Source organism: Aedes aegypti, chromosome 1, assembly GCF_002204515.2.
Source record: "Aedes aegypti strain LVP_AGWG chromosome 1, AaegL5.0 Primary Assembly, whole genome shotgun sequence".
In the NCBI taxonomy this organism is placed as follows: domain Eukaryota; kingdom Metazoa; phylum Arthropoda; class Insecta; order Diptera; family Culicidae; genus Aedes; species Aedes aegypti.
The window spans coordinates 236,286,979-236,312,585 of NC_035107.1; the positions used below are offsets into that span (position 1 = coordinate 236,286,979).

The 25,607-nt window shown below is 41.5% G+C and overlaps 2 protein-coding genes across 2 annotated transcripts in view; one reads left to right on the forward strand and one right to left on the reverse strand.

Moving 5' to 3' along the window:
- Positions 1–25,607, reverse strand: part of LOC5564696 (octopamine receptor) — a 307,231-nt gene that overhangs the window by 177,776 nt on the left and 103,848 nt on the right. The window lies entirely within an intron of this gene.
- On the forward strand, positions 13,142–23,920 carry LOC110674327 (neurofilament heavy polypeptide-like). Its single transcript, XM_021838621.1, has 3 exons — positions 13,142–13,383; positions 14,656–14,983; positions 23,777–23,920. The coding sequence occupies exons 1-3, from the start codon at positions 13,142–13,144 to the stop codon at positions 23,918–23,920; spliced, it is 714 nt and encodes a 237-aa protein (XP_021694313.1).

Here is a 25,607-nt window from a genome sequence, read left to right on the forward strand (position 1 = left end):
CATTTTACGATTTTGATGATATTTTATAGAAGTTCAACAATTTGAGGAGAATCCGGCTTGTAATAATGATCGTAAAAAGGTTATAGTGTATATATAAATATAAATCCCAATTAGTCGACCAATTCTACTATGTAGTACTCTCCTACAAAAACATGGTCAACCAAGTGATTTAGTATTAAGCATTCACCGTATTAATTTGATTATGAAACAATTCATTCTAAAACCATTCGGCATACAATGCAACCACAATTGGATAATGTGACGATAAATGAACGCCCATTTTGTTATATTTAGCACGGTAATCGTGGCGTTTCTCATTTACAAGAATCATCCTCAGCCTACCTGATTGCCGTCATAAATACGATACCAACCATTAATGAATTTAATGTTTTAGCTTGGCCCACGAAAAATGGCTCGGTGTAGGCGTTCCAAAATGGGTTCCCCAACAAAAGCATGAATTGTAGTTTATGTCTCTATGGTCTACGGAATATGCGGTACGCTAATTGAATCTTTATAACCATCCTCAGAATATCCACCCCGGGGACAAAAGTGCCTTTCTCGCCTATGTTTCTACCTTGATTCCTACATTTCGCATAAAAATTAATAGGCTTATGCCATTTACATTATGCTGTGTCATACGGATAAGAATTTGATAATATCCTATTGATTACTTTTACTTACGTAAAAATAGTTGTTTCCAACTCGGAATCAATCGTCATGAGGTACTGGCAGGACCAATTAGGAACAAATCTCACTATCACATAAGCTAAGCTAAGCCCAGAAAAAAGGGTCAAAACTTTGAAAGCTCTGGGGATTACTTGGGAGCCGAAAGGCGACCAACTTCGGTTCATATTCAACATTGATGACGATCAGAATGAAGTCTAGAATGCCGTGAAAAGTGTACTGCGATGATTATCCGGAGGATCTTTTTTTTTCACTCCGGATAATCGAATCACAAACACAATTAAAATCTGCAATAAAAGTACTTAAATATTATCTTTTTCCGTTGTTTGATTTATATGATGCAGTGGCGTGGCCAGAAATTATTTCTGGCAACATAAGTGGTCTCGAGAAGAAAAAACATTTTTTGATCAGTGTTAGTGCTGGCAACCCTTCCGAGCTCGCTGGGCTGAAGTTAGCAGCGATACATACCATCCGTCATTATGACTGTTCAGGAGACGTGTCAGAAGATGGAACAATATTCGACGAGAAATGACAAAACGCACGTTATTTCTCACCTTAAAGTAATAAGTGAAATTTGAATACTTTTGTTCCTCCAAAAAATTTAGTGAATAACATTTCTAAAGTCCTATTTCTTTAGCGGTGACAATTAATCAATTGAATTGCCCTATACAAATTGTTTATACGAAACATTTAATACAGAATTTAATTCCCTGTACTCTAAACTAAATTGTTTGTTCGAAGAACGAAGAAATTATAAAGCACTGAATTTGTAAGATCCAATATAATTAAACTAAACCAATACACCTAAAATATATCTAAATTGCAGCTTGAAGCACTGCGCTGACAAGAATCGTGTCTTGTTACTGTGTTCTTGAACAAAACTTCAAGAAATTCACGATGCCGAGCAGCATGAGAAACCTCCGGATAACAGCAACACCTACAGCTGTGTTGCATGTCACGGACCAGACTCCGCCGATAATATCGTCGCTTGTGACAAATGCTCTGACTGGTGGCACTATTCCTGCTCCGGGGCGCTACTGATTCCGTAAGGACGACGAAATGGTATTGCCGAACTTGTCTCCCGCAACCAGCAAAGTCAGTTTCCGGCGCCTCGACGACAGCTTCCTGGAGAGCTCGCTTAGAACTAAGCATGCAGCGCCTGGAGGAGCAGCGAGAGCTAGACAGGAAACAAATGGAGCTCAAGTTGGAGAAGAGATACATTACGGAGAAGTACCAGCTATTAGAGGAAACGTTACGTGAGGAGTTTGAAACTCGAAGCGTACGAAGTCGGATTGACGAGATTGAGTCTCGAGCAAAGCACACATCACAATGGGTTCAGGAACAAACGGTCGCGAATGTAGCAGAAATTGAATGTAGTGGTCCTGTCTCCACAAAGGAAACTCGACAACAGATCGTTCCCACAGGAGTTCCGACTCTAATCGTACACATCACGGGTATCAAAGAAGGAGCTGTAGGAGGAATTGAGGGTGTGATTAGAGATCCCCAGATCCCCCCAGATCGCAACGTATTCTACAAATTTCAGCAAATAATACAACATTGCAAAAAAGATCAACAACTAACTCTGCAGCAGATACAGGAACTGCGGGAGCAGCTACAGCTGTGCCAGATTCGTATACAGCAAGAATCAACACCTGTATCTTCACGACTACAGAAGGCGCCATTCGTAAAACGAATATGAACGAAACCATCAAACTGGCTGTTGACGCTCCACATCCCGAATTATCCAGTCCCATGGTTCCATTGACTCTGGGTTCCCAAAGGAATCAACAACAACGAGAGGCACTTTAAACCCAAAACCTTTTCTCTCACTCTTTGCCGACTGTTCGTCATACCGTGAATCCGCCTGGTCCCATTGGATCATCGATCGTTGATCGTCTAGGTCCGACTCCGGAACAGCTCGCTTCAAGACAAGCTATGCCTCGTAATTTGCCGGATTTTTCAGGCAATCCTGAAGAGTGGCCGCTGTTTGTAAGTTGTTACAACAACACGACGAATGCTTGTGGATATAACAACGCCGAGAACCTTTCTCGACTCCAGAGGTGTTTAAAAGGTAGTGCGCTCAAGTCAGTTAGGTATTACCTAATGCCGCCGGATCCTGAAAACATTATTTGGCCGTCCTGAGATGATAGTCAACAAACTAATCAGGAATGCTCATGAATCCGCCCCTCCAAAACCGAAAAAGCTAGAATCGCTGATTGAGTTCGGGATGGCTATACAGAATCTCACTCAGCATCTAATTGCAACCGCATCTCTCTAACCCAATTCTGTTGCAAGAAATAGTGGACAAACTCCCAGCAGGAGTTAAATTGAAATGGGCCCAACATCTTCAGCATCATCCGGTTGCTTCCTTGCAAATTTTCAGCCAGTTAATGTCGACTGTTGTGGATTCAGTCAGCAAGGTAGTAGTGTACGTTGGTGAACCGACCCAGAGAAACGACAAGCGCCGAGAGAAAGTATTTCTCCACGCACACTAAGACCACGCACACGCCGAATCAAGTAGAACCAGCGTATTTCAACCGTCAGTGAAACGATGCCCAGTTTGAAACAAAGAAGGTCATCGCGTAGCAGAGTGCGCGACGTTCAAGAAGAGCAGTGTGGAGAACCGATGGAGGCAACTAAAACACGTTTAGGTTGGTGCGTTTATGGAAATCTCGATTACCAACGCGAACGTGAGCATGTCAGCCTTCATATCTGCGAATGCGATACCAACGGAAAACTGGAATCGATGATGAAGGAGTATTTCAATGCAGACCATACAGGAGTTGCATCAATTGATGTCCGAGGAGAACAAACGTGCTCAACGGATTCTTGAAGAGACGACACGCTGAATCGGAAATCGGTTTCAGACCGGATTGATCTGGCGGTATGACGATGTAGATCTGCCTGACAGCTTTCCGATGGCTCTCCAGCGTTTAAAATGCTTGGAACGACGGATGGTGCGAGATGCTGCTTTGAAGGAGAATCTTCATCGTCAGGTTCACGAGTACCAGGCAAAGGGGTATGTCCATCGCCTAACTCAGGAAGAACTGCTCGAGGCGAACCCTAAAAGAGTGTGGTACTTGCCCATCAGTGCTGTGTCAAACTCAAATAAGGCAGCGAAAGTCTCCGGAGTCTCTTTGAAGAGTCTCCTTCTACGGGGACCAAATCTGTTGACTCCGTTAACTAATGTCCTTTTCCACTTCCGGAAATATCCAGTGGCCCGTCTCTGGCGACATTAAGGAGATGTTCCACCAGATCTGTATTGTGGAAGCCGATCGTCATTCGCAGCTTTTTCTATGGCGTGATAGCTCCGAGCAAACTCCACAAATGTTTGCGATGGACGTTGCCATTTTTGGTGCAACATACTCACCATCGTCCGCGCAATTTGTGAAAAATAAAAATGCGAATGAGTTCGAATCCCAGTATCCAAAAGCAGCAAACGATATAGTAAGGTGTCACTCTGTGGACGACTACCTGTGGAGCTACGAGACCACAGAAGAAGCGATGGAAGTTGCTGAGGGTGTGAAGAAGGTGCATTCGAAGGGTGGGTTCGAAATCCGCAATTGGGCATCGAACAACCAAGCTGTGGTGCAACATTTGGGCGGAGAATCAGCGAGCGGCACATAAGAGTAGATTTCGAAAGGTGACAACACCGAGCGAGTGTTTGGATTTCTTTGGCAAGCTGAAGCAGACAAATTGCGATTTTCAACGACTTTCCGTAAAGAAATTTCTCAACTCATTATTGAATGGATCTCCCTATTCGGCAAAATCGAAGAACTCCGAGTACCTCGTTGTTACTTCCAGCAAGCAAACGCCGTAATATACTCGAATCTCCAACTCCATATCTTCGTGGACGCAAGTAAGGACACGTACTCGGCAGTTGCATATTTCCGGGTAGATACTCACGACAAAAGTGTTCAGTGCGCATTAGTGGCAGCCAAAACAAAAGTGGCTCCAATACAACACGTCACCGTCCCGCGTTTGGAGCTAATGGCAGCTGTATTGGGAGTCCGACTTGCACCCTTCATCGCTGATGGACATTCTCTGCCAATTACACGAAGAGTCTTCTGGTCCGATTCAAAAACCACACTAGCATGGATCGGCTCCAACCATCGTTGTTATCGACAATTCGTCGCCTGTAGGATCGGCGAAATACTATCTTCAACGGTCGTGGGCGAATGGAGGTGAGTGCCGAGCAAACTGAACGTTGCCGACGAAGTCACCAAATGGGGTAAAGATCCCTGCTTTGACGCTCATAGCCGCTGGTACAATGGGCCTGATTATTTATACGGCCAGGGATTTTTTTTTTGGAATGAGGGAAAGCCTGTAGGAGTGAAAAAAAATATCTTCTCCTATAGGCATAAAACCCTCAAACCTATCTTTATTTAGGCCCTTACCATAAAGTATTAGGGGCCGATTCAATAATGTTATATACAATGTTTGTATTAATTTTGTTTAGCTTCTACATCTTGTCATACTTTCACGACAAGTTAGAAGTTCTAAACTCGGGGCTTGGGATGCATCGTAGGACGATTCTCTTGTCACTCCATCTTCTCAATGGATTTGTGAAGTTGCTCAGATGAGATGGTGATGATCAGCTCAATGGTATTATTGGAGGCGTCGTGCATTTCAAAATGGTGGCTTGAGGAAAATTTGAGGAAACGGAATCGGTTTGATATATGGCTTAAGACATCCGTCAATCACTCAAGTCACAGGTAATAGTAATTCACTGTTAAAGACAAAAATTAGATAGGAAAGTCAATAGCTTTTAGAAATTTATATATAGGATTTAGGAAATTGGGATTGCGAGAAAACAGAGCATCGCGGACTGTTGCGTTGGGTGGTTTCCATAAAACAGGAAGGGAATCAATCAATTCTTGTCTTTTTACTTCATATTTACGGCCAGGGATTGAATCCTGAGAAAATTGAGAGAATCTCTCACGTATCGCTCTCTGTAACTATCATAACATGCTGCACACTATGAGAGATTGTTTATCGTATACTGCTACAACTTTGATCAGATTGGGGGGATAGTAGTGCATGATAAAACCCCTCTAATTATGCTCCAAGCCTGGGGGACACTATTGCTATTGGATGTTCGTGGATTGTTTATCGTGCCAGTAAAGAAAAACACCTAACCCCAACGGAAAAAAAGCGAGAAAAATGGATTTTATCATCGCTCTCTCTTTGGGGCTCTCGCTCGCTGCTTCCATTTATCAGACTTGTTACACCTTGCGATACAATGACGATCGTGGACCACAACAGATGGGATGTTTTTCTTTGCTTGCTTTGATCGTGCTTCATACTCAAATGAGAGCGAATTATGCAATGCCTGGTCTTGGCCGAATACAATTCAAAACATCGTAACTACCGAAGAGGAACTGAGAACATGCTACGTTCAACAAATGTTGAAATTTCCGCTGCTTCAGTTTGAACGTTTTTCCAAGCGGAAACGCTTGCTACGGACGGTAGCGTATGTAAGACGCTTTGTGAGCGTTTGTAGACGACGAATACAAGAGCACTACATCAGCACAATGCTGACGCAACCAGGGTTCCGGGTCATTTGGCCGAATGCCATTTGGCCGAATGCCGTTTGGCCGAACGCCATTTGGCCGAAAGGGTCATTTGGCCGAACGCCATTTGGCCGAACGCCATTTGGCCGAATGCCGTTTGGCCGAAGTTGAAAACAAAAGTGAACTACAGTTAGCATGGATTTATGATGAATTCCAATGAACTTATTCAGCTTTTTAGTGTTAGTTGAAGAAACAGTCAGTGCTGAAAGATCCTTAATGTAAGCAGTTGTTCACTTCGATGCCAGCGGTAATAGTCACCAGCAGATGTTTTGGCATCGCATCTGTAGTTAGCTTTTGACAGTAATTAAAACGGTTTAAAACTTATTCGTTCTTCTGCTGGATCGGCTTGCTTCGATCTTTCGAACCGTACTAAGTAATGTATGTCATAATTCTGGCATCAACAAGTCTTGGCTTCTTTTTCAAAACGGAGAAACAGTGTGCTTCATTGACATATGTTCGTCGAGTCGTCAATTGCTATACTCAAGCAACGGTGCAGTGTTCAGTTCTCATGTTGTAATCTTAATCTTGGAGGAGAATAACATCTCACTTAGTTAACCCTTGAGCTAAAAAAATATGTTATGAATTAAACTTATTATAAGATTTAATTCCAATAACTATGAAAAATATTTCTCTCTTGAAAGAAAAGCCTCTGATCAAAAGAAGGAAACATCTTTTATGAAAATTTAAGCAAGTGTAATGCATATAATCATTTCATCAGTACAACTACAAAGAACTACCGATTATTTAAAGAAGGAAAAAATCCCAATTAAAATATAAGCTAAACTGTTACCGATAGTAATTGAACCAGTATAACTCGAAAGAATAGCCTTTGTTTAAAAGAAGGAAAAATTTCTGATGAAATTATCAAAAATACTTGAAACCTTATTACACCGTTGGTAATCCAGTGGCGATTCAATCATCACCTTGACGCGAAGTGTGTTGTTCACAGCTTCGTCCTGAATTAAAGGTTCGATGTTATCATTCTCTTGGAGCTCATATAGTGTCAAACATAACGTCCTGTCACATGATAAAAATCGACATATGAATTAGCTTATCAGTTATTGGGTCACTTATGAATCCTATACATCAGCGTTGTAGCAAATTTTTTGTTCATGATTCGGCCAAACGGCATTCGGCCAAATGACCCTTTCGGCCAAATGGCATTCGGCCAAATGGCGTTCGGCCAAAAGGCATTCGGCCAAACGGCGTTCGGCCAAATGGCCGGACACCCATCTGCTTCACAACCAAAGCGATCCATCTTGAACTTGTCATGGACCTTCGGCTGAATCCATCTCCGCGTTGCGCAGATTCATCGGTACTCACGGAATCCCAAGTGAGATTCATTCCGACAATGCGTCCAGTTTTCAAGGGACATAGCATGAGTTACACGAATTGTACAAGAGCCTCAACAGCAAAACTGGTCAAAAGGCGATTGAATTCAAGCTTGCATTCCAAGGAATAGCATAGCACTTCATACCACCCAGTGCTCCCAACTTTTGAGGATTATAAGAGGCAGTAGTCCGCTCCGCCAAAACGGCACTGAAAAAGGACATCGATACCAACCAACTTACTCACGAGAATTTCTTCACTTTGCTCGTACAAATCGCAGCTGCCCTCAGTTCAAGACCTCCTTCCCCGTTATCAGATGACCCTTTGGATGTGAAGGTCCTCACTCCAGCCCACTTCTCGGTCGGGACCTCCATCCATCTTTACAGGGTTGCTGTCCGGCATTCTTGCAATATGCCCTGTCCATCGTATCCTTCCAGCTTTGGCCACCTTCTGGATAGTGAGTTCGCCGTAGAGTTGGGCGAGCTCGTTCTTCATCCTTAGCAGACACACATCATTTTCCTGCACACCGCTGAAAATCTTCCTTAGTACCCGACGTTCGAAGACTTCGAGTGGTTAAAAGTCCTTCTCGAGTATCGTCCACGTTTCATGCCTGTAGAGGACTATCGGTCTTTTGAGCGTTTTGTACATGGTAGGTCATAGTAGGCCACTGATGATGCGCCTCCGTATTTCACGGTAATGTTATTGTCAGTCGTCAACAAGGATCCTAGGTAGACGAACTCGTCAACCACCTCGATCGTATCCCCGTCTATCGTAACACTGCTACCTGGGCGAGCCCTGTCGCGCTCGGCCCCACCTGTACTTTGTCTTGGTCGCATTCACCATCAGTCCAACTTTTTCTGCCTCGCGTTTCAGGCGGGTGTCCAATATCATCCACGAAGCAAACAAATTGACTGGATCTCGTAAAAAATGTACCGTGGCTGTTAAGCCCGGCTCTCCGTATAATACCTTCTAGCGCAATGTTGAAAAATAAGCACAAAACCATCACCTTGTAGTAGTCTCCGGCGAGATCCAAACGAACTGGAATATTCGCCTGAAACCTTCACACCTTCCATCGTCACTCTTATCAATCTCGTGAGCTTCCTGGGAAAGCTGTTCTCGTCCATGATTTTTCATAGCTCTATTCGGTCGATACCATCGTATGAAAGGTGTTGCGTTGGGACCTGGTATTCACGACATTTTTGGAGGATTTGCCGTACAGTAAAGATGTGGTCCGTTGTCGATCGGTCGTCAACGAAGCCGGATTGATAACTTCCCACGAACTCGCTTACTATAGGTGACAGACGACAATAGATGATCTGGGATAATACTTTGTAGGCCGCATTTAGAATGGTGATCGCTCGAAAGTTCTCACAATCTAACTTGTTGCCTTTCGTGTAGAAGGGGCATATTACCCCTTCCTTACACTCCTCCGGTAGCTGTTCTGTTTCCCAGATTGTACCTATCAGCCGGTGCAAACAAATGGCCAGCCTCTCCGGGCCCATCTTTATGAGTTCAGCTCCGATACCATCCTTACCAGCAGCTTTATTGTTTTTGAGCTGGTGAATGGCATCCTTAACCTCCCTCAAAGTGGGTCTGGTTGGTTTCCATCCTCCACAGTACTGACGAAAGCATTCCTCCGTTGTCCTGACCTTCATTGCCTGTGCTCTTAGCGCCATTCAGATGTTCGTCGAAGTGCTGCTTCCACCTTTCGATCACCTCACGCTCGTTCGTCAAAATGTTCCCATCCTTATCCCTGCACATGTCGGCTCGCGGCACGAAGCCGTTGCGGGATGCGTTGAGCTTCTGATAGAACTTGCTTGTTTCTAGAGACCGGCACAGCTGTTCCATCTCCACCAGGCGGCGTTTTTTCTCTCGAAAGATGCGGGTCTGCTGTTGCCGTTTCCGTCTATAACGTCGGGTCCCTTGACTCCGTCCCACGTACTCGACGTTGTTCTCAGCTGCATTGTTGATGGCTGCTTTTATTGTTCTCCAGCAGTCTTCAAGAGGAGCTTAATCCAGTTCCCCCTTTTTCGGTAATGCAGCCTCGAGGTGCTGCGCGTATGTCACTGCGACATCCGGTTGCTTGAGCCGCTGTGGGTCGTCCCGGGGCGGCCGTCGGTACCGTACGTTGTTAACGACGGAGAGTTTTGGGCGCAGTTTGGCCATCATCAGATAGTGGCCAGAGTCGATGTTAGCGCCACGATAGGTCCTGACGTCGATAATGTCGAAGAAGTGCCATCCATCAATCAGAACGTGGTCGATTTGTGATTCTGTCTGCTGTGGAGATCTCCAGGTGTATCGGTATGGAAGGCTGTGCTGGAAGTAGGTGCTATGGGAGGCGGCGAAATCAATTAGTCGTAAGCCGTTTTCGTTCGTCAGCCGGTGAGCGCTGAACTTTTAAATAGTTTCCGTTATTATAGTTGATGATCATAAAATTGGAGTAGTTAGAAAAGCTTTTGAAAATTTTGGGCTCTGTTCAGGAGCAGTTTTAAATTTAGCAAAAACGATAGCTCTCAACATTGGATCGATCAATGATTGGTCTAATATGTACGAATAGTTGAATATACACGGTTCTGTAAAAAATCTATGGGGTAACTTATTTCAATTCACTCAAGAGGACAATTGACCACAACTGGACTGAAATTGAATGCTTTACAACTTTCCTGAATATATCTGCCATAATTTCTACACATAAAAAGTTAACTATATATTTTCCATGAGAACATGTACCAGCCTAATTTTTGATAACACCAAACGAAGGGCCTAGCAAATACAAACAACTGTGAAGCTAGAAGACAGTTTTCGTCTGAAGTTTCATTCTAAATTTGTTAATGGATTATTCCGCATAAATCTAATCGCTGGACCACAGTGCAATGTTAATGGCGTTCGAGAAGCTACTTGTGATTCTTACATTCCATTAAGTCATTAATAAGCTTATCTTATTTCAATTACGACTTTGCATAGTTCATAGCACTATTTGAGAAATTTGTACCAATTCATCGTAGAAGAAAAAACTTCTTCTGCATAAAGGTTGATTGTTCAAAAAAGATTGTAATGGATGTTCTGAAACTTTTTGAACTTAATAAATTTCTGATGAAAATATTAATTTTAAAGCAATATTAAAACCTTTCCGCACAACTTATTCCACACCGATGGAGGACACAAAGGAAATCATGTTCCGAAATAAATTTCATTATATTACGATTATAGTCAATGGAAATTATCTCGAAAAAAAAAGTTCAGCCTTTCTCTTGCCAGTCATCGGGCACAACGGAACCACCCAAAAAAGCGATAGAAGGCTTAGCCTTTGAAGGCCCGAGCCACCCACGCGCGGTAAACTTTCGCCCGGTGAACAGGTCCCCTTGAAAATTGTGCCAGGTCATTTTATTGGATTATAATAAATTAAACTCCAGCGCGAATTAAGCCGCTCACCACCGGCAGGCCTCTGCGTTATGCCACGTCATCGTCGTCAGCGCAGGAAGTGACCTTTTTGCTTTTGGTGTGTTCGGTCGTTATCAGCCTGTAGTGCACCTTTGGGCTTCGTATTCAGAAAGCTCTGACTAACTGTCGTCCATTTGGGAAGTTTATTGTTGTTCAGCTTGTTCCGGTTAGGCCCGGTTTGGGATGTTTGTGTGTCCGACGAAACGCAGGATTTTGTTTGCTGGTAGGAATTACGGTTTGTGGAAGGTCAGCGACGGTGCCTAGATATCGTCTGCGGTTACAAAGCAAAGCCATGCTGGGTTCGATTCCCGGTCGGTTCAGAATCTTTTCGTAATGGAAATTCCCTACAATCGAATTCCCTACGAATGCGCCAATGACAACTTCGACAAAAAAGCTCTTAGTAACTCTGAAAGTAATCATAAGAACACTGAGCTGAGAAGTAGGCTCTGTTCTAGTGAGGACGTAACGCTAAGAAGAAGAAGAAAGGGCGGCGACGACGAGGAGCCAAGAGAGCGATTACGTGCGGACACGGCAATAAAGCTGATTAATTGCTTCAGATGAAACTAGTTGGCAAAGTTGTTGCTTCCATGAAACATATGATCTAGGGATTGAATCGTTTTGTAGGTTTGGTCGAAATAATGGACCTCTATGGCCGAGGAGGAAAAAGATAGGGTAAGGTAGGACAAAAGTCTGACCGTAGGGAAATTTTCTATATATCAAGAAAAAACGCCAAGAGTTGAAATGAATCAATACCACAGTGGACCTTTAACATATTAACGTAGCATAGAGTAGACTGACTGTACATGTCAAAAATTGCCAACCCGTGATTGATCAAAATTGGTAAGAATTAGAAAAATGCTAAAAATATTTATTTTTGCTTTCAGAAACTACGAGCGCCACGAGTAAGCTTGTGAAACACTACCAAATATTAGAAATGAGCGCTATTTTGCTGTACGATGAAATAAATCGTAGTCTCATGTATGTGTCAATAGTATATATTATATCCTCCTTCAAATAAAATTAAATGCCTAATTTTATTTTGTAGTAAACGTTACTAAACCAAATGTTATAGATTCAAACTGGAGAGCATGCAGCGTCTCACTGGGAACGTAAAGCCCATAGAAAGCAGAAGAAAATAATACACACTGTTGAGTCATCTATTTGCCACACATAATTGGACACCTGTCGGCACATTCCTTCGAGCCTAATCGAGCAAAGTATGTTTCGGTCCATAAATTTCTCAAGATGGATATCTAATCTGTAACATAACGCTGAAGGCCATCAACTGATATTTTTGCTTGTTTCCATTTTATGGTCAGCAATAGAAAGGACCATTGATTCGCTCATAGTATGTAATAGCCTGAAATAAGCCATGGAATCCAGTTCCTGGACACATTGCGTTTAGGTCAGAGGTAGTCCAGAGACCCACAACGTGAAAACACATTTGAATCTACAAGTCTGCAAGGTGCTGCGGGGAAATTGCTTTCTGGATCATAAATATCGGCTTCGTGACCAGGTTTGTCGGTCCAAATATATGTAGATGTAAACACGAAGCAGTCGATAACGACGAGTATCGCATGGGAAAAACAATTCCCGCAGGCGTTTGCAATACCATGCCATGTACGGCGGAAGTGATCTTTATTAACCCCAGAATGATGAATGTATCACGAAAGACGTAGGATTGGGTCCTGCTTTCATGTAAGGAAGAATTGCTGTGAGCAATCAAATTTCTATTCAAAGCATGTGCCGGATGAAAGAAGACCATATTGTTGAGTTTCAATTTGGAAAACCAAACCAGACACTTTCCGGTTCATATTTACTATTAACAATATGGTTATGGCTACCAATATCCATCGTCGCATCATCACACTTCCATTTTGTGGTGAAATTTTTGTCGTCGTCGTCGTCTTGCACCGTTGATGATTTTATTGCAATGGGATTACTAAGCAGAGGCGTTCCAAGTGGGGTGATTGGCAGTTTGAAAAGCATTACTATGTTTTCAATACATTTCACAAAGACAAAGCCAAAGAGATAAAGAGCTAAACAGCTGAAGAGCTAAAGAGGCAAAGAGCCAAAAAGCCAATGAGCCAAAGAACCAAAGAGCCAAAGTATCAATGAGCAAAGAAGACAAGGGGCCAAAGAGTCAAAGAGCTAAAAGAACAAAATGTCCAGGAGCCAGAGAACCAGAGAGACAGAGTTCAAAGAGCAAAAGCGACAAAGAAACAAAGAGTCAAAGAGCCAAAGAGTCAGAAAGCCAGAGAGATAAAGAGCCCAAAAGACAAAGATCCAAAGGGCTAAGAAAAAAAGAGCCAAAGAGCAAAAGTGCCAAAGAAACAAAGAGTCAAAGAGCCCGAGAGTCAAAAATTCAGAGAGCCAGAGAACCAGAGAACCAGAAAGCCAGAGAGCCAGAGAGCCAAAGAGCCAGAGAGCCAGACAGTCAGAGAGCCAACGAGCTAAAAAGCTGTAGAGTAGAAGAGCCAAAGAACCAAAGAGTAAAAGAGCCAAGAAGCCAAAGAGCCAGAAAGCCAATGAGTCAAAAAGCCAATAAACCAGAGAGCCAAAGAACCGAAAAGCATAAGAGCCAAGGAGCCGGAGAGCCAGAGAGCCAAAAAACCAAAGAGCAAGAGAGCCAAGGAGCCGAAGAGCCAGAGATTCAGAGTGCCAGAGAGCCAAAGAGCCAAAGAGCCGAAGAGCCAAAGAGCTAAATTTCCAAGGAGCTAAAGAGCTAAAAAGCTAATTAGCCAAAGAGCCAAAAAACAGAGTACCAAATAGCCAGAGAAAAGTGCCAAAGCCAAAGAGCCAAAACCAAAGATTAATAGAACCAGAGAGCCAAAGAGTCAAAGATCCAAAGAGCCTAAAAGCCAAAAAGTCAGAGAGCCAGAGAACCAGAGAACCAAAGAGCCAGAGAGTCAAAGAGCCAGAGAGAAAGAGAGCCTGAAAGCCAAAGAGCCAAAGAGCCAAAAAGCCAATGAGCCAAAGAACCAAAGAGCCAAAAAGTCAAATACCAAAGAGTAATGTAGAGCCAGAGCGCCAACGAACCAAAGAGTTAAAGAGCCCAGCAGCCAAAGATTCAAAAAGTTAAACAAACAAAAACCAAACGAGCCAGAGAGCCAAAGAGCCAAGAAGACAAGGAGCCAAACAAACAAAGAGTTAAAGAGCTCGAGAGCCAGAGAACCAGATAGCCGGATAGCCAGAGAGCAAAAGAGCCAAAGAGCTGGTGAGCCAAAGAGTCAGAGAGCCGAAGAGCCAAAGAGCCAAAGAACCAAAGAGCAAAAGAGCTAAGGAGTCGAAAAGCCAGAGAGCCAGAAAGCCAAAATGCAAGAGAGACAAAGAACCAAAGAGCCAAGAAGACAAAGAGCCAAGGAGCCAAAGATCCAAGGAGCCAAAGAGTCAAGGACCCAAAATGCCAATGAGTCAAAGAACCAAAAAGCCAAAGAACCAGAGAGCCAAAGAGCCAGAGTACCAAAAAACCAAAGAGTCTAGGAACCAAAGGGCAAAAGAGCCAAGGAGCCGGAGAGCCAGAGAGAAAGAAAGCTAAAAAGCCAAAGAGCCAGAGAGTCAGGAAGCCTGAGAATGAAAAAGCCAGAGAGACAGAGAGCCAAAGAGCAAAAGTGCCAAATTTCCAAAGAGCCAAAGAACCGAAAAGCCAAATTGCCAAAGAGCCAAGAAGCCAAAGAGCCAAAGAGCCAGAAAGCCAGAGAGCCAAAAAGCCAAAGAACCAAAGAGTCAAAGAGCCAAAGAAACAAAGAGTGAAAGAGCCAGAAAGCAAAAAAGCCAGAGAGCCAGAGATCCAGAGAGCCAGAGAGTCAGAGAGCCAGAGAGCCAAAGAGCCAAAGAGCCAAAAAGCCAAAGACCCAAGGAGCCAGGGAGCCAAAGAGCCAAAAAAAAAAAAAAAAAAGAGTCAAAGAGCCAGAAAGCAAAAAAGGCAGAGAGCCAGAGAGCCAGAGAGCCAGAGAGTCAGAGATCCACAGAGCCAGAGAGCCAAAGAGCCAAAAAGCCAAAGACCGAAGGAGCCAGAGAGCCAAAGAGCCAGAGAGCCAGAACCAAAGTACCAAAGAGCGAAAGAGCCAAGGAGCCATAGAGCCTGAGAGCCAAATAGCCAAAGAGCCTGAGAGCCTGAGAACCAGAGAGCCAAAATGCCAAAGAACCAAAGAACCAAAGAACCAAATAGCCAAAGAACCAAAGAGCCAAAGAAACAAAGAGTCAAAGAGCATGACAGCGAGAGAGCCATAGAGCCAGAGATTCAGAGAGCCAAAGAACCAAAGAAACAAAGAGTCAAAGAACCAGAAAGCAAGAAAGCAAGTGAGCCAGAGATTCAGAGTACCAAAGAGCCAAAGAAACAAAGAATCAATGTGCCAGGAAGCCAGAGAGCCAAAGAGCCAGAGAGCCAGAGAGCCAAAGAACCAAAGAGCATAAGAGCCAAGGAGCCGGAGAGCCAGAGAGCCAAAAAACTAAAGAGCAAGAGAGCCAAGGAGCCGAAGCCGAAGAGCTAGAGAGTCAGAGAGCCAGAAAGCCAATGAGTCAAAAAGCCAATGAACCAGAGAGCCAAAGAACCAAAGAGCATAAGAGCCAAGGATCCGGAGAGCCAGAGTGCTATAAAACCAAAGAGCAAGAGAGCCAAGGAGCCGAAGAGCCAGAGAGTCAGAGTGCCAGAGAGCCAAAGAGCCAAAGAGCCGAAGAGCCAAAGAGCTAAATTGTCAAGGAGCAAAAGAGCTAAAAAGCTAATGAACCAAAGAGCCAAAAACCAGAGTACCAAATAGCCAGAGAAAAGTGTCAGAGAGCCAAAGAACCAATGAGTTAAAGAGCCTGGCAGCCAAAGATTAATAGAACCAGAGAGCCAAAGAGTCAAAGATCTAATGAGCCAGAAAGTCAGAGAGCCAAAGAACCAGAGAGCCAGAGAGTCAAAGAGCCAGAGAAAAAGAGAGCCAGAAAGCAAAAGAGCCAAAGAGCCAAAAAGCCAATAAATCAAAGAACCAAAGAGCCAAAGAGTCAAGTACCAAAGAGTAATGTAGAGCCAGAGCGCCAACAAACCAAAGAGCCAAAAAAAAAACAAAGAGTCAAAGAGCCAGAAAGCAAAAAAGCCAGAGAGCCAGAGAGCTAGAGAGCAAGAGAGCCAGAGAGCCAAAAAGCCAAAGACCCAAGGAGCCTGAGAGCCAAATAGCCAAAGAGTCAGAGAGCCAAAAAGCCAAAGAACCAAAGAACCAAAGAACCAAAGAGCCAAAGAAACAAAGAGTCAAAGAACCAGAATGCCAGAAAGCCACACACTCAGATTAGAGTACTGGTGTCGGTAAAATTTTACTGGGTTTTTGAACTACCGAAAAAGTCAGTAAAATGTAAATTATCATCATGCATGATTGAATGGCAAATATCGCCAGGTTTTATTTTTCATTGGTAATTGGTATTAAAATATAGCCCACCGCAAAATTTCAAATAAAAATTCCTGTATTTCGATTTTAAACGATTTTTTTTATTATTCTACTAATATATTATATTAGTGCAAAAACATAGTAATTTTTACCGAACAGATTGAATGTGCAGTGAGCCAGAGATTCAGAGTACCAAAGAGCCATAGAAACAAAGAGTCAATGTGCTAGGAAGCCAGAGAGCCAGAGATCCAGTACCAAAATACCAAGGAGTGAAAGAGCCAAGGAGCCGGACAGCCAGAGAGCCAGAGAGCCAAAGAGCAAAAAAGTCAGGAGACAAAGAGCCAAGATGCCAAATCCAATCCAAATCCAATCCAAATCCAATCCAAATCCAATCCAAATCCAATCCAAATCCAATCCAAATCCAATCCAAATCCAATCCAAATCCAATCCAAATCCAATCCAAATCCAATCCAAATCCAATCCAAATCCAATCCAAATCCAATCCAAATCCAATCCAAATCCATCCAAATCCAATCCAAATCCAATCCAAATCCAATCCAAATCCAATCCAAATCCAATCCAAATCCAATCCAAATCCAATCCAAATCCAATCCAAATCCAATCCAAATCCAATCCAAATCCAATCCAAATCCAATCCAAATCCAATCCAAATCCAATCCAAATCCAATCCAAATCCAATCCAAATCCAATCCAAATCCAATCCAAATCCAATCCAAATCCAATCCAAATCCAATCCAAATCCAATCCAAATCCAATCCAAATCCAATCCAAAATCCAATCCAAATCCAATCCAAATCCAATCCAAATCCAATCCAAATCAATCCAAATCCAATCCAAATCCAATCCAAATCCAATCCAAATCCAATCCAAATCCAATCCAAATCCAATCCAAATCCAATCCAAATCCAATCCAAATCCAATCCAAATCCAATCCAAATCCAATCCAAATCCAATCCAAATCCAATCCAAATCCAATCCAAATCCAATCCAAATCCAATCCAAATCCAATCCAAATCCAATCCAAATCCAATCCAAATCCAATCCAAATCCAATCCAAATCCAATCCAAATCCAATCCAAATCCAATCCAAATCCAATCCAAATCCAATCCAAATCCCAATCCAATCCAAAATCCAATCCAAATCCAATCCAAATCCAATCCAAATCCCAATCCCAAATCCAATCCAAATCCAATCCAAATCCAATCCAAATCCAATCCAAATCCAATCCAAATCCAATCCAAATCCAATCCAAATCCAATCCAAATCCAATCCAAATCCAATCCAAATCCAATCCAAATCCAATCCAAATCCAATCCAAATCCAATCCAAATCCAAAATCCAAAAATCCAAAAATCCAAATCCAATCCAAATCCAATCCAAATCCAATCAAAATCCAAATCCAAAATCCCAATCCAAATCCAAATCCAAATCCAATCCAAATCCAATCCAAATCCAATCCAAATCCAATCCAAATCCAATCCAAATCCAATCCAAATCCAATCCAAATCCAATCCAAATCCAATCCAAATCCAATCCAAATCCAATCCAAATCCAATCCAAATCCAATCCAAATCCAATCCAAATCCAATCCAAATCCAATCCAAATCCAATCCAAATCCAATCCAAATCCAATCCAATCCAATCCAAATCCAATCCAATCCAATCCAATCCAAATCCAATCCAAATCCAATTCCAAATCCAATCCAAATCCAATCCAAATCCAATCCAAATCCAATCCAAATCCAATCCAAATCCAATCCAAATTCCAATCCAAATCCAATCCAAATCCAATCCAAATCCAATTCCAAATCCAATCCAAATCAATCCAAATCCAATCCAAATCCAATCCAAATCCAATCCAAATCCAATCCAAATCCAATCCAAATCCAATCCAAATTCCAATCCAAATCCAATCCAAATCCAATCCAAATCCAATCCAAATCCAATCCAAATTCCAATCCAAATCCAATCCAAATCCAATCCAAATCCAATCCAAATCCAATCCAAATCCAATCCAAATCCAATCCAAACCAAATCCAATCCAAATCCAATCCAAATCCAATCCAAATCCAATCCAAATCCAATCCAAATCCAATCCAAATCCAATCCAAATCCAATCCAAATCCAATCCAAATCCAATCCAAATCCAATCCAAATCCAATCCAAATCCAATCCAAATCCAATCCAAATCCAATCCAAATCCAATCCAAATCCAATCCAAATCCAATCCAAATCCAATCCAAATCCAATCCAAATCCAATCCAAATCCAATCCAAATCCAATCCAAATCCAATCCAAATCCAATCCAAATCCAATCCAAATCCAATCCAAATCCAATCCAAATCCAATCCAAATCCAATCCAAATCCAATCCAAATCCAATCCAAATCCCAATCCAAATCCAATCCAAATCCAATCCAAATCCAATCCAAATCCAATCCAAATCCAATCCAAATCCAATCCAAATCCAATCCAAATCCAATCCAAATCCAATCCAAATCCAATCAAATCCAATCCAAATCCAATCCAAATCCAATCCAAATCCAATCCAAATCCAAATCCAATCCAAATCCAATCCAAATCCAATCCAAATCCAATCCAAATCCAATCCAAATCCAATCCAAATCCAATCCAAATCCAATCCAAATCCAATCAAATCCAATCCAAATCCAATCCAAATCCAATCCAAATCCCAATCCAAATCCAATCCAATCCAATCCAAATCCAATCCAAATCCAATCCAAATCCAATCCAAATCCAATCCAAATCCAATCCAAATCCAATCCAAATCCAATCCAAATCCAATCCAAATCCAATCCAAATCCAATCCAAATCCAATCCAAATCCAATCCAAATCCAATCCAAATCCAATCCAAATCCAATCCAAATCCAATCCAAATCCAATCCAAATCCAATCCAAATCCAATCCAAATCCAATCCAAATCCAATCCAAATCCAATCCAAATCCAATCCAAATCCAATCCAAATCCAATCCAAATCCAATCCAAATCCAAATCCAAATCCAATCCAAATCCAATCCAAATCCAATCCAAATCCAATCCAAATCCAATCCAATCCAAATCCAATCCAAATCCAATCCAAATCCAATCCAAATCCAATCCAAATCCAATCCAAATCCAATCCAAAATCCAATCCAAATCCAATCCAATCCAATCCAAATCCAATCCAAATCCAATCCAAATCCAATCCAAATCCAATCCAAATCCAATCCAAATCCAAATCCAAATCCAAATCCAATCCAAATCCAATCCAAATCCAATCCAAATCCAATCCAAATCCAATCCAAATCCAATCCAAATCCAATCCAAATCCAATCCAAATCCAATCCAAATCCAATCCAAATCCAATCCAAATCCAATCCAAATCCCAATCCAAATCCAATCCAAATCCAATCCAAATCCAATCCAAATCCAATCCAAATCCAATCCAAATCCAATCCAAATCCAATCCAAATCCAATCCAAATCCAATCCAAATCCAATCCAAATCCAATCCAAATCCAATCCAATCCAATCCAAATCCAATCCAAATCCAATCCAAATCCAATCCAATCCAATCCAAATCCAATCCAAATCCAATCCAAATCCAATCCAAATCCAATCCAAATCCAATCCAAATCCAATCCAAATCCAATCCAAATCCAATCCAATCCAATCCAAATCCAATCCAAATCCAATCCAAATCCAATCCAAATCCAATCCAAATCCAATCCAAATCCAATCCAAATCCAATCCAAATCCAATCCAAATCCAATCCAAATCCAATCCAAATCCAATCCAAATCCAATCCAAATCCAATCCAAATCCAATCCAAATCCAATCCAAATCCAATCCAAATCCAATCCAAATCCAATCCAAATCCAATCCAAATCCAATCCAAATCCAATCCAAATCCAATCCAAATCCAATCCAAATCCAATCCAAATCCAATCCAAATCCAATCCAAATCCAATCCAAATCCAATCCAAATCCAATCCAAATCCAATCCAAATCCAATCCAAATCCAATCCAAATCCAATCCAAATCCAATCCAAATCCAATCCAAATCCAATCCAAATCCAATCCAAATCCAATCCAAATCCAATCCATCCAAATCCAATCCAAATCCAATCCAAATCCAATCCAAATCCAATCCAAATCCAATCCAAATCCAATCCAAATCCAATCCAAATCCAATCCAAATCCAATCCAAATCCAATCCAAATCCAATCCAAATCCAATCCAAATCCAATCCAATCCAATCCAAATCCAATCCAAATCCAATCCAAATCCAATCCAAATCCAATCCAAATCCAATCCAAATCCAATCCAAATCCAATCCAAATCCAATCCAAATCCAATCCAAATCCAATCCAAATCCAATCCAAATCCAATCCAAATCCAATCCAAATCCAATCCAAATCCAATCCAAATCCAATCCAAATCCAATCCAAATCCAATCCAAATCCAATCCAAATCCAATCCAAATCCAATCCAAATCCAATCCAAATCCAATCCAAATCCAATCCAAATCCAATCCAAATCCAATCCAAATCCAATCCAATCCAATCCAAATCCAATCCAAATCCAATCCAAATCCAATCCAAATCCAATCCAATCAATCCAATCCAAATCCAATCCAAATCCAATCCAAATCCAATCCAAATCCAATCCAAATCCAATCCAAATCCAATCCAAATCCAATCCAAATCCAATCCAAATCCAATCCAAATCCAATCCAAATCCAATCCAAATCCAATCCAAATTCCAATCCAAATCCAATCCAAATCCAATCCAAATCCAATCCAAATCCAATCCAAATCCAATCCAAATCCAATCCAAATCCAATCCAAATCCAATCCAAATCCAATCCAAATCCAATCCAAATCCAATCCAAATCCAATCCAAATCCAATCCAAATCCAATCCAAATCCAATCCAAATCCAATCCAAATCCAATCCAAATCCAATCCAAATCCAATCCAAATCCAATCCAAATCCAATCCAAATCCAATCCAAATCCAATCCAAATCCAATCCAAATCCAATCCAAATCCAATCCAAATCCAATCCAAATCCAATCCAAATCCAATCCAAATCCAATCCAAATCCAATCCAAATCCAATCCAAATCCAATCCAAATCCAATCCAAATCCAATCCAAATCCAATCCAAATCCAATCCAAATCCAATCCAAATCCAATCCAAATCCAATCCAAATCCAATCCAAATCCAATCCAAATCCAATCCAAATCCAATCCAAATCCAATCCAAATCCAATCCAAATCCAATCCAAATCCAATCCAAATCCAATCCAAATCCAATCCAAATCCAATCCAAATCCAATCCAAATCCAATCCAAATCCAATCCAAATCCAATCCAATCCAATCCAAATCCAATCCAAATCCAATCCAAATCCAATCCAAATCCAATCCAAATCCAATCCAAATCCAATCCAAATCCAATCCAAATCCAATCCAAATCCAATCCAAATCCAATCCAAATCCAATCCAAATCCAATCCAAATCCAATCCAAATCCAATCCAAATCCCAATCCAAATCCAATCCAAATCCAATCCAAATCAATCCAAATCCAATCCAAATCCAATCCAAATCCAATCCAAATGCCAATCCAAAATCCAATCCAAATCCAATCCAAATCCAATCCAAATCCAATCCAATCCAAATCCAATCCAAATCCAAATCCAATCCAAATCCAATCCAAATCCAATCCAAATCCAATCCAAATCCAATCCAAATCCAATCCAAATCCAATCCAAATCCAATCCAAATCCAATCCAAATCCAAATCCAAATCCAATCCAAATCCAATCCAAATCCAATCCAAATCCAATCCAAATCCAATCCAAATCCAATCCAAATCCAATCCAAATCCAATCCAAATCCAATCCAAATCCAATCCAAATCCAATCCAAATCCAATCCAAATCCAATCCAATCCAATCCAATCCAAATCCAATCCAAATCCAATCCAAATCCAATCCAAATCCAATCCAAATCCAATCCAAATCCAATCCAAATCCAATCCAATCCAATCCAATCCAATCCAAATCCAATCCAAATCCAATCCAAATCCAATCCAAATCCAATCCAAATCCAATCCAAATCCAATCCAAATCCAATCCAAATCCAATCCAAATCCAATCCAAATCCAATCCAAATCCAATCCAAATCCAATCCAAATCCAATCCAATCCATCCAATCCAAATCCAATCCAAATCCAATCCAAATCCAATCCAAATCCAATCCAAATCCAATCCAAATCCAATCCAATCCAAATCCAATCCAAATCCAATCCAAATCCAATCCAATCAAATCCAATCCAAATCCAATCCAATCCAATCCAAATCCAATCCAAATCCAATCCAAATCCAATCCAAATCCAATCCAAATCCAATCCAAATCCAATCCAAATCCAATCCAAATCCAATCCAAATCCAATCCAAATCCAATCCAAATCCAATCAAATCCAATCCAAATCCAATCCAAATCCAATCCAAATCCAATCAAATCCAATCCAATCCAAATCCAATCCAAATCCAATCCAAATCCAATCCAATCCAATCCAATCAAATCCAATCCAAAATCCAATCCAAATCCAATCCAAATCCAATCCAAATCCAATCCAAATCCAATCCAAATCCAATCCAAATCCAATCCAAATCCAATCCAAATCCAATCCAAATCCAATCCAAATCCAATCCAAATCCAATCCAAATCCAATCCAAATCCAATCCAAATCCAATCCAAATCCAATCCAAATCCAATTCCAAATCCAATCCAAATCCAATCCAAATCCATCCAAATCCCAATCCAAATCCAATCCAAATCCAATCCAAATCCAATCCAAATCCAATCCAAATCCAATCAAATCCAATCCAAATCCAATCCAAATCCAATCCAAATCCAATCCAATCCAATCAAATCCATCCAAATCCAATCCAAATCCAATCCAAATCCAATCCAAATCCAATCCAAATCCAATCCAAATCCAATCCAATCCCAATCAAATCCAATTCCAAATCCAATCCAAATCCAATCCAAATCCAATCCAAATCCAATCCAAAATCCAATCCAAATCCAATCCAAATCCATCCAAATCCAATCCAAATCCAATCCAAATCCAATCCAAATCCAATCCAAATCCAATCCAAAATCCAATCCAAATCAATCCAAATCCAATCCAAATCCAATCCAAATCCAATCCAAATCCAAATCCAAATCCAAATCTAATCCAATCCAAATCCAATCCAACTCCAACTTCTTACTCCAACTCCAGCTCTAACTCCAACTTCAAATCCAACTCTAACAGAAACTCCACATCCTAATGAATGGAACCCGTTACAGCCCCATCCTGGAACCACCACTGGTCACCAAATGCATGTGTCATTCATGCTTTCGCTCGGTGCCGTTCCCTTGGCGGTGGTTGGCACCGTGCCACATCACAGAAATGCCACGTGGCACGCTACGGTGTGGATCATCTATATTTAAGCCGTCGACTGTTGCGGAATGGTTCGACCTTGGAACCGCCAACCGACGACGTCATGTTCCCGGCGGAGATGTGACCCTTTTTGCGGTGCTTCCGCATCTACATCCGAAGCCAATGTGTGGATGTGTGTGTGCGCGCGATGCAGAATGGTGGCAATTGGATTTTATTTCACGTCGAGTTTGGTGTCATAGCATCGTGTTACTGTGGCTGAGCAGAGCGATCCCAAAGCGTGCTGAAGACGATGGAGGCGACGACGTCATTTCCGAAGACATAAAACGAAACCGTATGTTGCTGGATAATGGCATTCAATTGGGGAATAATGTGGCACAGCGAGACTCGGAACTTTAGAATGGCGGTGTTAATGGCTCCTATCACAGCGGATTTATCTCATCGGGGAGCAATTTGAATGAATGGGTTTTCAGCGCTTGAGAATGTTTCAATCATTTCCCAGATGGCCATTTGAAGATTACTCAGGAACAATAATATGAACATGAATGTGTGCTGAGCAATTAACTTGGTGTTTTTCGGATGAATTGAACATGCTGTGATTTTATCAGGAATAAATGGAAATTAAACAGATTTTGGAGAAATTGCCATACTATGAAGTAGATTGTCCAAATAATAACATTATGATTTGCTGAGTCCGTTCAACATTTTCAATGAATTCTTGCCACGTGTCTCGTACGTGTTATACCTATGCGAATCTATTTAAGGGGCTTTTCTGGATGCAGGTGAGAGTAATCTAAAGAGTGGTTCTAAATTAGAGCTTGCTTGAGCTAGATTGCCGCCCTTGGTTGTTGCTCCAGTCAGAGTGAATTTAAACAAGAGTGGCATCAATGTCAAAGTTGGAACAGCGGCAAACTGTCATTTCCATACAAATCCGCATTCCAATTGAGCGGGAGACCTCTCAAAATTGGAAGATGACCTCACTCTTGTTTACAGGCACTCTAGCTCCAGTATCGCCAGATCAGCTGCACTTACACAAGGAACCAACCGAATGACTACTTGGGATTGATGTCTATCTGTCTCAGTATACGAGAACTTTTAGGCAACAATGGCGCCTGCCATGTCAGAATGCACATCAATTAGGGGAATTTTCATATTCTTGATCCATAACTGTGGTATGGTTTTCAATGCCCCAGAGTTATGAATCAACGCTTTTAGGAATATGGTTGTTATTTTAATTCCCACATACGGAAAAAAACATGAATAAGAAAATTACAATAGATTGGGATTCTGGACAGATTTATGGTTAACGTAGTTAACATATGTTCGGCGTAATTCCAACTCTATGGGATGAGTAGCCTGGGACACGGTTTTATGAAAAATTAGATTCTCGCTCCAGTCCACTTTTTGGATTGCATTTAGGTCCCATAACAACTGTGCAAAATTTCAGCTCGATCAGAGAAACTATATTTTAGAGTCAGCCGTTCAAAGTTTGTATGAGATTTACTATGGGAAAACTTACTTCTGCAAAGAAAAATCGCCACAGGTCGCCCATTGTCCTCGATAGGTATTTTTACGATGAAGAATATTGCCGAAGACCACGAAGCAATCCGACTCTTGTGAAAAAAGTTACTCAATGAAAACCTATTGGCAAGGTGACGTTGATTAACACGTAAAGGAATAACAATAATAACAAAATCGGGCAAAATTACCGAATAGTCCATGCCTAATATTTTTTTCACA

Bases quoted from the DNA above. Each gene is read 5' to 3' on its own strand.
- LOC110674327 (XM_021838621.1), top strand. From the start codon at position 13,142: ATGAGCAAAGAAGACAAGGGGCCAAAGAGTCAAAGAGCTAAAAGAACA. The intron at 13,384-14,655 runs GTCAAAAATTCA...AAATTTCCAAAG, and splicing joins AAGAGTCAAAGAGCCCGAGA to AGCCAAAGAACCGAAAAGCC. The intron at 14,984-23,776 runs GTCAGAGATCCA...AACCCGTTACAG, and splicing joins GAGAGCCAGAGAGCCAGAGA to CCCCATCCTGGAACCACCAC.